The 12,247-nt window shown below is 38.3% G+C and overlaps 1 protein-coding gene across 1 annotated transcript in view; it reads right to left on the reverse strand.

Moving 5' to 3' along the window:
- Positions 1-4: 4 nt before the first annotated feature.
- Positions 5-12,247, reverse strand: part of LOC104489228 (probable global transcription activator SNF2L1) — a gene marked incomplete at both ends in the record, with an annotated part of 14,084 nt that continues 1,841 nt past the window's right edge. Inside the window, 14 exons of the mRNA XM_010131370.1 lie at positions 5-22; positions 1,294-1,413; positions 2,026-2,174; positions 3,130-3,262; positions 4,637-4,789; positions 5,169-5,290; positions 5,805-6,031; positions 6,705-6,814; positions 7,572-7,640; positions 8,372-8,503; positions 8,752-8,907; positions 10,716-10,895; positions 11,184-11,284; positions 11,404-11,504. Of these exons, the coding sequence (XP_010129672.1) occupies positions 5-22; positions 1,294-1,413; positions 2,026-2,174; positions 3,130-3,262; positions 4,637-4,789; positions 5,169-5,290; positions 5,805-6,031; positions 6,705-6,814; positions 7,572-7,640; positions 8,372-8,503; positions 8,752-8,907; positions 10,716-10,895; positions 11,184-11,284; positions 11,404-11,504 (1,771 nt within the window). The remainder of the gene's footprint in view (positions 23-1,293; positions 1,414-2,025; positions 2,175-3,129; positions 3,263-4,636; positions 4,790-5,168; positions 5,291-5,804; positions 6,032-6,704; positions 6,815-7,571; positions 7,641-8,371; positions 8,504-8,751; positions 8,908-10,715; positions 10,896-11,183; positions 11,285-11,403; positions 11,505-12,247) is intronic.

Here is a 12,247-nt window from a genome sequence, read left to right on the forward strand (position 1 = left end):
CTATCCATTCCATCATGCTCAGCTACACACAGAAGAGAACAGAAAGATACTGAAGTCACTGTATGCTTCCACTGAAGTCACTAAAATAATGGCTAACGCGGTACTGCAGAACAGGAACGTATTTTTGCACAGCAAATCTAACGCTTGTGTTCAATAATTTGAATGCTACAACAAAGCTCAAAAATAAGCTAGAAATTATTGTTGATTATAATGTATTTAAGCATGTAAAAGGTAACACGGAAGTAAGGGAGTGCAGGGACAGATCCTGTTACAGTATCCTACTTCAGACACCTGAGCAAGATCATGATTAAATCTACCAAAACACAACAGGAGGACGGGGTACATAGGCTCTGAATTCTGTATCTTGTGATATGAATAAATTGCTTCTCCTCTAAACATCACAATGAATAACCTCTACAAAGGTTACAACACTGGCAAAAAAAAAATAAAATCCATTAGCAGCTAATTAATCTTCACTAAATTACTTGAATTAAAGTTACTGAAGCATATTTCAAGACTACGCTGTATTTAGCTGGCTTCTTGAAATCAAATTAACATGGAAAAGGAATGTTATATATTATGCACAGGGCCCACTCTATTCTCATTAAATACTTGATTTGTCAAATTAACATGGAAAACGAATGTTATATATTATGCACATGGCCCACTCTATTCTCATTAAATACTTGATTTTTCGCAACGTTTTCTTGAATTCTTTAAGAAACCTGGGTTAGATGGGCATTCTGCAGTTAACAAATCACAGTTCACGTATCTGATTCCAGACAAGACCTTAAGGATATCTTGGCTACACATCCCGAACAAAACAGACACAGAGGTAAAACAGCGGAACCCTGAGTCACACTTTTCTTTGCATGACCCTTCTGCAATTAGGTAAATCATTGTATGAACAGTTCACGTTAACGCTCGTGACTAAAACCTTCACTGCACAAGACTTAAGACCAAGTTCCACCTATAAAGCAATTACCAGGCCTCTTTCTCCCCCCCGCTCTTGGTTATACGGCAGTAAAATACTGGTTGTATAGTAGGATGCAACGTAGTATTTCTGCTGCAGAAAGGATAAAATTTAAGCAATATTATCAGATTTTACCCATTAAGAAACATGGTGGGGCTGAAAGCTAGTGTAACAAATATTCAGACTACTGATGCTTCTGCAAAGCTACGTGAATTTTTCAATAGCTCCTTACTTCTCTAGAATAACCTTTACAGCCATGACATTTCTAGCGTGGCCATTTCTAGTACCTCTGGAGTCTTAAAGCTTTCAAGAAAAATTACCTTTTGTTTTTCTCTGTAATCTTCACCTTCAAAGTTGTACAGGCTCATCTCTGTGTCCATAGTGAAATTTCGCAAGGAGCTCTCCCCCATTTTCTGCAATCGTTCATTCATTTCAGCTGTCTGAACATACAGGAAGGTACTTTTAGGCTTACTCAAGCTGTTTTATCTTTTCTGAAAAAAGTTGTCATCATTATCAAAACATTCTCATTGTCTTTTTTTACTTTAAACTTTTACTTACGCTTTTCTTGTAAGGAGAGACGCTCCTAGTCTGTTTGGTTTTGAACAATCTGACTCCAAGACTTTCCATTAATCTGAATTTATTATGCTGGGATGCAGCCCTACAGCTGTCCAATTTAACTTGTAAATTTAAATGAAATTTATGCCCAACTCTTTGGAGCCGAAATTGTAGTTCATTTTTCCACAGAGCTACCTATTCCCTAATAGAGTTCCATAAAGGTTCTGTGTCTATTACAATTGTTGGCACAACATTTACATCTTCCTAAAAGCCCACAAAATAAACAGTGCTTAAGATATGGTGCACACAGCCTGAACTTCAACAATAAATCTCTGATTTTACTCCTTCAAAACTTTCATAAGCTTTAAAATACTTATGAATAGTAAAGTAATAACTGGGCATAAAAAAAATTTACATAATCAGATTTAGTTTCTATTTTGTGCATCTGTATTTCATGTTTGACACATTTGGAATTCCGTATGGAGTTGTTCTCTAACCTTCTTTTCACCTCTTTCTAAAATTGTGGTTATATCTTCTTCTGTCAGCTCACTATCTTTGGAAGCAAAAACGTGTGTGGCTCCATGCCGGATCATCTGCAGCATTTCATCTTTTGCCAGTTTGTTCGACTGCTGGTCTATGAGCCTTCCTAAAATTAGAAGAAACATGTTGAAAGTTTTAGTTGAGGCGTTCTAGTAGGACCATGCAGACGGTGGGGTTTTTTTAGTTCACTGGCAGCACAAGAAAAGAAATACAAAAGAACCACACACACAAAAAAAAAAAACCCCACACATTTCACTTGAGCTGAAAATAAACTCAAATCAGGAACTTTGGGGAAAATAAAAAAAGTAACTTGGGATCAAGCCATAACAGAAAAATGTTTCACATTCAGATAATCCAAATGTTATGTTTAAGATCTAATTCCTCCAAAGTTAGCCGAACTTAAGATCAAAACCTTATTTCAAGATGAAAAATAAAGTATTCTGTAATAGCCATTAAGAAGTCCTTAAGATTTTTTTTTTTTTTTTAAACACTTACTTCACTGATTTCAGCCCAAATCTCTGAATAGTTTTCCCAAAATTCTATTCCTGTCCCAAATTTTCACTTTTCCTATCTCATCTCTTCACAGACCATCAAATTCTGAGGATCATCCTCTCAGCCCACCCTTTGGGAGACACAACCACCCTCACAACTTAGCTTGAGAGCCTCGGGTTTTGACAAACTATTCTTCCAGGAGCTTCTAAACAAAGGTGCACAAAGCAGTTCTAAGGTTCAGATTTTTGTACGTGGTAAGCACATCTATAATTATTTTTATCAGCCGTGGGACATTAAAATTTTTTTCCATTTTTGACATATCACAAAACCCAAGCAACATCTACTCAAGCTGTAGCTCACTTCCCTCATTTGTCTCTGCCCAAATTATTTAGGAAAACAGAACTTTTCAAAAAATCCAGCTGAACAAGTGGATAACTTATATGTTTTAGTGTTTTAGGTTGATTTAGTGTACTGCTTCTCTGCCGCTGTACATTTGTACAGTTATTTAACCCATATTTTAAAGGAACTGAAGAATTCTCTTGAAGACAAACATATATAGCAGTTGATACCTTGTTGTATAACTATAGAGTCCAGCCTCAGTTTTATTTCAGCTCTTTCTACAATCCTCTCTTCAACAGTATTATCAGTGATTAGTCGGAACACCCGTACTGGTTTCTTTTGACCAATACGATGCGCACGATCCTAACAAACATAAATCAATGAGTGTTCAGCAACAAAAACTCACAGGCAATAGACAGTTCGCTTGCAGAAACAGCAGACTGAAACTAGCATATATTTCTTGCCCCTTTACTTATTCAAGCACACACAAAAACCTAAAACCAGTATACTATTTATTTTTATCTCTAAGCCAGGGTCATTCTACAGCAATAAATGCATCTACCTCATTGCAAATGGAGATAAACGAATGTCTGTCCAGGCTGCAGTTGGGAAGAGGAGATACAGCAGTGTACTCATACATTTGCACTGCTTTCACACTGATTCTCTCCTCTGACTCAGGTACCCTCTGACACTGGCACCCCTGGCTTGAGCATTCCCATTGCAGGGGCACAGTTTACGCAGCCACAGCTTCAATACCGCAGCTGTCCCAAGGCAGCTACAGAAAAGCATCAATTCGCAGCTCAGATATAGGTATAACACACAGCAAATGACTGACTAATGTATTGGACATACTTGTAACAAAACCTGCGTTCTCTCTGGAAGACATTAATAAAAATATTATTTTGCCCTCTTAAATAAAAAGGTTAAACCACTGGCTTTCAAGCTGTTGGTACCAGGACTTTGACTGTCCTTTAAGGGTCATTAAATCTTTTACTCTCCCTCATAATATTCATGTCTTCCTGAAAACCCTGCTAAAGCTCACAAATCACATTCCTCCTTTCCAGGAAGTCAGTCTACTACCGGTCATCCATATGCATATCGAAAGGAGGACTTATTCACAGTAATATTTTATGTGTTTAAGTTCATTAAAAACCCAACCAAACCACGAAACAAACACCCCACTTCCCCAATCTGCAAGAAGGATCATGTGATTTGTATTCCACAGAAAAGAAGTTACAGACTTGATTTTTTGACATTCACCACTCAGAGATTTTAGTATGTTTTTTAGTATATTTTTTTTCCCCGGCATCACCACCAGATGACTTTACTCTCATGCAGAAAGAAGAGGCGTTGCAAAGCAATAAGCTTCCCAAAAGGGAGGAATACAAAGCCTCATGCCTTTAACTCTTTGCTGTTATTTTGGAAACAGTCCTCTGTTACTTGTTTACTGTTGTCTTCTGGAGAGACAGAATTAAGAATAATTCTATGCATAAACAATATTGATACAGTATTTTGACCAAAGTAATCTTATCCAATTACAGAAATAAGTAAGAATGATATTTACAGAGAAAAACCAGCAGTTTCTCCCACAATTCTGCCCATGCCCTTTTTATTCAATTCTTTGGTATCACATACAAAAAGTAAAGCAAAACAACAGAATTGCAAGTTCTGGAAACACTTATACAGAGTGAACGCTGACAACTTTAACAAATGATGTGTATTAGGGAGTTAACTCACCATGGCTTGCAGATCTACTTGAGGGTTCCAATCTGAATCATACAGAATAACCACATCAGCAGTTGCCAAATTAATTCCAAGACCTCCAGCTCTGGTACTCAGCATGAAAATGAATTTACTGCTGTTGGGAGCATTAAATGTGTCTATTGCTTCCTAAAAGGAAAAAAAGTGTCATTAAAGTATCAGAGTTTTCAAGCAAGTTTCCAATATGTTGGTGGCTTTTCAATTAAATTTCTTTGAAATTTATAGAATTTTCATACCACATCTAATCTTTTACAGAAGTAAGAAACTGCAGGGTTGCACAGGTGGAAAACTCCATTCTGGGTCCACCAAATATTAATTTCTCATCTAGTTGAGGAAGAAATGAAACCTTTTTACTGTGGACATATACCCTTAGCAGCCTTCTTAAATTGCAGCATTTTTGCTTTACTTTAAACAATGATGCAGCTACTTACATAGATACAAATAATAACTTATTTCTAATCTGACATGTAAACCAAAGACATTTCGTGTTTATATACAAGTGTCTCACCTCTCTTTCTTCATGTGGTGTCTGTCCATCCAGCCGGCAGTACTCATATCCACGCCACATGCAATAGTCTTCCAAAATATCCAGTAAGCGAGTCATCTGACTAAAAAGCAGAACTCTGGAGCCTGACAGAGCACCACAGAAAGTTCTGCTGTTGGTTTTATGTTTTCACATTAATCTTATCACAGAGCCTACTGTAAGAATTCATATGAAATATTCTGTACTATACCTAACTTACTTTCTCCTGAAGTTACTTTTCTAGTACTGATTTAACTTCTCTAGACAGGTTGGTTGATAATTTACGCAGAAGAAATACATCTGAAGACACAGAATACTGAAAGCCATGGTAAGATTAATTAGCTGACAACTGATATGCACAGACAAACTAACCCTCCCATCAGAAATTTTCATAAAACAGTAGAAGGGAGGCTCTGCTCTTTTTCTTCTCCACATTACTGGTCTTCCTCATCATACTGTAAGATTTCCTTCCCTCCATGAGTTAAGATTTTGAGAAAAATTATTTTCAACAAGAATCTCATTGGAGTAACGAACGCGTTCACTGGAGGGCAGACCAGAATGAATCTACACCAGTTCTTACAGCGAGCATTCAGACCACTACCGGTCACAGCCAGGACTCACCTTGCTCTCTGAGTTTCGCTAGCAGTTTATCCAGAACTAACATTTTACCGCTGTTAGTGATGAGATGCGTGTCGGTGGTGTAAGGAGGGCCTGGCTCAGCACCATCAAATAGGTAAGGATGGTTGCAGCATTTCCGCAGCTGCATCAGAATATTCAGCAGACGCATCTTATCCATTTTCCCAGCTGAATTCAGGATGTCAATATCTTTCATCAGGATCCTGGTATACCTGAAGTTTTACAGGCAATTTTGAACAACTCTGTTTTTATTTGGTATTTAGAACATTAATGAAACCTTGCAATATCCCAATTACATACTTCTGGATGTGGGAGTTTGCTTTGTTAATATAATAGTGACATGTGTTATTATGAAACTTCTTAGCAGTCAGACATTTTCAACAAGGATTTATAAACCCATACTTAAACGTGAAAGGTGATTCGTCTGAGTAACAATGATCTATCATTTACTGGGTTACCTTACACTTTCATTTTAGGACCACAAAGGGGATTGAAGGTAGCACTTATTGCATTGAAGCTGCTACGCTGACCTGGCTCCCTTTCTCACATCTCTTCTGGGTACGCTGCTCCTCAAGGTTTTATTTTAATTTCAGCTCAGACTTTTACTGGTGCATACATACCTCAGTCAGAGACTTAGTAGGCATATGTTCTTTCAAATAAAATTAAGGAAGGAAAAGAAGTTTCTGCTATCTTTCTCCCGACCCTATTCATTAACCTTCCTGAGCTCTTTGTAACTAGAGAATCTTTAAAAAAAAGCCCCAAAGACAGCTATAAATAGACTTATCTGACTCTCTCAACATGCAACTTCAAGAAAAAAGAAATCAGTATGAAAAGCTGTAGTGTTCTTTTTCAGAAAAGAATCTTACTTTGATGCAAATAACTCACCATTCCCTCTGCATTTTGCTGAGCCCAAGATAAATTTTTACTTCCTTCTTTGGAGGCAAACTCTTTTCTACTTCAGCTTTTATGCGACGTAATAAAAATGGCTTCAAAACCTACACAAATTAAAGCATTTTTCCATAGATAAATTTATAGAATTGATTGCCTCAAATACAAAGTTAATGTATTCAATTATCTGACTTATTCAGAAATAATTGGTATCTACCGCTGTCATGTTGACTCCTTCAGAAAAATAAGTCTCCAAAATGAAGCTGTCTACTAAGTTCACACGTAAACATGTAACACTACATAAAGACTGGTCATATTCATGTCAGCTGTTATCTAACCAGAGGCCACACCTGCAAGCCTATAAAATCCATTTATTACCTTTTAACATAAGCTCTGTTTCATTTCCACTAGTAGCATATACAAAATACACAACATTTCAAAGATAAGCAATGTATGTTGGACTTCCTTCTCATTTTGTCACCATATGATAAAAAATGTCTTTTACCTCATGATCAGTAAAAAAAAAAGGTAAAGGACTGCCTTTACTCCTCACATATCAGTGTACTAGTCACAGTAATAAATGGTTTCAAAGAGATCTCAAAATTCTTCATTTTCCCATTTTACATGTAGATCTTGCCTGCTTCAAACAGAAATGTTAAAGAGCAGTCTCTATAATAGGAAGTTCCAGTATTTAATTCATTAAAATTCTGCTGAGCATTTCTGTAACTGAATAGCTTCAACGTTCACCTTCTTAACTTTGAGATGAAGGGGTGAATAATCTGGTGTGGGTTTTGGTTTTTTGTTTCTTTTTTTTTACATTGCATATGCTAACAATGACGTGTGATTACAGCTTTAATTACTTACAGCATGAAGTCTTTCTACAAGTTTCTGATCACCAAGACAATTTTTAGTGTCGAACCATGAGTCAAAATCCTGTGGTGAAAAACAGCACAATTGATATTAACATTTTATCTGTAGTTTTAACAGACACATATTGACTCTTTCACTCCAGCCAAGAGTGGTATAAATCTTGAGACAAGTTACTTCCATGAGTGAAAGAAAAATCAGTCTGCAATACTGTGCCAGCTCCCCAGCACATTATAAGATTCAAGTCAACTGAGTAACTCCACAGACAAAATACTCTGCTTAATTTTTCTCCCATGCTCATCACTGCAGTGTCCAAGTTCTTCCCCTTAACACTCGTATAGTGATGGGACAGGAAGGTAAAAAAAGAAACCAGAATCCTTACATCAGTGAGACGGATAACAGAGGAAAAGCAATGGAAGCAACACAAGTACAAGGACAGTAAAAGACGAGAAAGATGACTCAAATTCTAAATGAAATCAGGCTTATGCCTATTTGGATGCTTCATACTCTTCACTCCGCACTGCCTTCCCATATTTTGTTCCACTTAGCATAATTCTTGCATGATTTAAAGTATTACACTTGCTACTACTGGCTCAAGGCCTTACTGCACTAACAGAATGCACTGCTTTAGGTAGAGAAAAAAACAGAGTCCACAGCTAGGTAAGCCACAGTGTTCCTACTGAACCCAGGTCTTCCACGTCACCTGTCTCTCACTAGGCTGGTCATTCTTTTCCGCAGACGGCAGCCTGGGAGTCAAAATTAGGAGAACAAGACTGTACTGCCAAACCTCAACTTACATCTGCAGAATTGAAGACATCAGGTAGAAGAAAATTGAGTAATGCCCACAGCTCGTGGAGGTTATTCTGTAAAGGAGTTCCTGTGAGCAGCAATCGGTTTGTTGTCTTGAACTCACGCACAATCTCAGACAGCTAGAAATACAAGAGATAGTTATCATCATCATGTACACTTAAGCATAAAGAATGTTCATCAGTTTCTGAAACCTGAAACAACGTCAACTAAATTTAAAAGACAGTGAGCTATCTATGAAATTCCTATCTACCACCCAACAGCTTAGGATTTCTATTTTAAAAAGACACCACACCTAACAATCTGCTAAAATCAGATTAAATCTTTTGTGTCAAACTTTCTTCATAGTATCCAATAATTTTGACTTTACCTTAGACTTCTCATTCTTTATTCTGTGGGCTTCATCAATTACCAGGTACCTCCAGTTAAACTTTTTGAAGACTGATTTCTCTTTAATCACCATTTCATATGATGTAACACAAACATCCCACTCGCCAGGCATCATAACATCACGGATAAAAGCAGCCTAAAGCAGAACAAATGAGTTAATAAACATTTATAAATAGGAACAATTTAGATGGAATTCAGTGAAAACTATCTCCACCAACACTGCTTACACACTAAGCTTGCACACAAAACAAGACCAAAACATCTTTTCAGTAACTAAAAGTTACTGTAACAAAAGCCTTCAGCCCTTTGTACTCTAGGCACAGGCAGATCATCAGCTGGGTTAAGCAAATCACTGGAGTGTTCTGTACAATACCATGTACTGACTTACAAATGCAAATGTCATCTCAGAGGTGCTTTAGCCACCACAGAACAGAGCAATTCAGTAGAAAATGAGGACGTGAAATGCTATAATAAAACAAACACAAAATTCTGGAAGCAAAGAAAGTACAAAGAGAAGGCACACGCTTCCCTTCAACGCAATCTTTATTTTATTCCACGGAACCAGCAACAAACACACTGTGGTACAAATATTATCAGACTTCAAATTAAAACAATCTGCAAAGAGCAGTACAGTTAAATCCAGGGCTACACTGTGAGGAGCCAGCCAACTCACGGCAAAATCAGCCGTTCCCCTCACAGAATCACAGAATGATTTAGGCTGGAAAAGATCTTCAAGATCATTAAGCCCAACCATTAACGTAACTCTCCCAAGACCACCACTAAACCACGTCCCTAAGCACAGTACCTATGTGTCTTTTAAATCCTCCAGGGATGGCAACTCCACCAGTATCCCTGTTCCAGAAATTTTTTCTAATATCCAACCTAAACCTCCCCTAGCACAACTTGAGGCCATTCTGTCTCATCACATCACTTATAAAAACATCCCTAGGTCCCTCAGCCGTTCCTCATAGGACTTGTGCTCTAGACCCTTCACCAGCTCCACTGTCCTTCTCTGGACATGTTCCAGCACCTCATTGTCTTTCCTGTTGGAAGGGGCCCAAAACTGCACACAGTAATCAAGGTGTGGCCTCACCAGTCTCGAGACTGGGGGACAATCGCTGTCCTGGTTCTGCTGGCCACACTAGTGCTGATACAAGCCAGGACGCTGTTGGCCTTCTTGGCCACCTGGGCACACTGCTGGATCCTATTCAGCCACTGCTGACCAATACCCCCAGGTCCTTTTCCACCAAGCAGCTTTTCAGCCACTCCTCCCCAAGCCTGTAGCATTGCAGGGGGTTGTCGTGACCCAGGTGCAGGACCGTCACTTGGCCTTGTTGAACCTCATACCATTGGCCTCAGCCCATCGATCCAGGCTGTCCAGATCCCTCCCTTCCCTCAGACAGTAACAGGCAGCCATGCAATCCATATGAGCAGCAAGCAGCCACAGATTTCACAGAACATCCATTGATCCCTTCAAGTTAGAAAACCACCCTGTATCTATTTTAAAGCCTTCACTACGAAAGATGAAAAGCTCTACAATATGATCCTCGTTACGAGGCAAGGCAGAGATATAAGACAAGTAAAGAGTACATGAATTCACCCAGAAAAGGTGAAAAAAGGAAGTTAAAGTGTGGGTAAAAAAGGAAAATGAATAAACACTGTCACAATGCAAACACAGAGATTAAAAAAAAGTGCAAAAACCAGAGAGGTCGACACCAGAGAAAGAGGTAAGTCAGACACCTGATCTTTGATCCTAGTCTATTCTTTCACCTACTGAACTGCATTTTCCCTCTCATAGTTACCAACATTAACATTTTCCATTTTCAACACTAATACATTTAAAGACTTCTGAAAAACCTTATCATTGAAGAAAGGGCTTCAGGAGAATTCCACACACCCAAACGCTAGTTTGTGACATACACCTGTGAAACGTTGAGTACTTACTCTGGCATCTTTATCTCCGATAAGGCAAACAGCACGTAACGATGGAACCCAGCGTTTGAATTCGTTCATCCAATTGTGCAAAGTTGATTTTGGAACCAGGACCATGTGTGGCCCAGGAATGTTTCGGTAATGCTTCAGATAGCCTAATAACGCTATTGTTTGCAGAGTCTTACCAAGACCCTGCATTGACAAAGAGAGGGGGGAAAGAAGCCTGCTGAAATGAAATACCACACAGAAATGGTTTATAGCAATGTTCCTGCTATGTACTTCTGTCATTTCAGTTGTTTAAAGCAAACTACAAAGCAAATGTTTGCAATACAATTTCTTTCATAGCATTACAATTCCAGTTGTAAAAAAAATGTTGTAGAATGATGCATACTACTGCATATACATTAGATACTACAGACACTTAAACGCTGAATTCTGCTCAATAATTACCACAAAAATTCCAAAAAAATCACTGCTTACCATTTCATCTGCCAGAATGCCATTAACACCATTTTCATACAATGAGATCATCCAGTTCAAACCTCTAACCTGATAATCTCTTAGTGTTCCTCCTTTCACATCTGCAAATGTAAGATTCCTCTAAGTAGAAAAATACTAATTCTAAGTAGAAAATTTTAATTGCGATCTGCTCAGATTTTCAATATATCAAAGCAATCACAACTGTCAATACAATACCTACATGAAGGAGACTCTTCAAATCGAATACACACGTTGGACGTTTTTCGACTCTCTGACAACAGCTCTTCATCTTCCTCCTGTTCTGTGCGCCTGTGACGGTAACTAAAGAAAGAATCCAAGATTCATGTTTATACGAAATAATTTCAAAATACTGACTATGAAATCAAAAGAGACATTATTACAGAAACAATCATTCATCTACAATGTGCATGTTCTAGTACCCTGACCAAAACCACAACCTGTTAAGTTATCTCCTATGGTTCATTCTAGCTTTAATTAGAAAGGCTGAGATGAAGCCCTCTCCTCCTGAGCCAGAACTGAACTCTGACAACAAGTATCATGAGTTCTCTAAAGTACTTTTTAATGAGAAACTCAGAAATACACGACGAGCATCAGTGGTGGCCTTAGAATCAATTACTTGATATCTCTATCACTCAGAAGAATCACATATTCAATTAAAAATAAATTCTTAAATTTAGAAAATAGAAAATGCTGTTTTGTAAAAGTTCCAAAAGCTAGTTGCTTGCTCTTACAAGTCCCTCAGAAACACCAGACTCAGGCTATGCCAGCATTACTGACAAACACAGCCAAACCGGTGGAGCGAGGCAATTGGTGCTGAGGATCCAACATCCACACTACATGCACAGAGTCGTCTTTCAGCCTGGTCTAGCTCCACTCAGGTCCCACTGACACACTCACTGGCAGCTGGAGCACTTTAGGTACCTTTCTGGAGTGCATCTTCTAGTTCTGCGTCACGCCAGAGAAGTTCAATTCAAGTGCACCAAAAAACTCCACAATATGGAGCAAAGCACGGTAAGTGGCCAGAACCAGAGAATTTAAAAAGG

This window comes from Buceros rhinoceros, unplaced genomic scaffold (assembly GCF_000710305.1).
Source record: "Buceros rhinoceros silvestris isolate BGI_N320 unplaced genomic scaffold, ASM71030v1 scaffold2092, whole genome shotgun sequence".
Lineage (NCBI taxonomy): Eukaryota > Metazoa > Chordata > Aves > Bucerotiformes > Bucerotidae > Buceros > Buceros rhinoceros.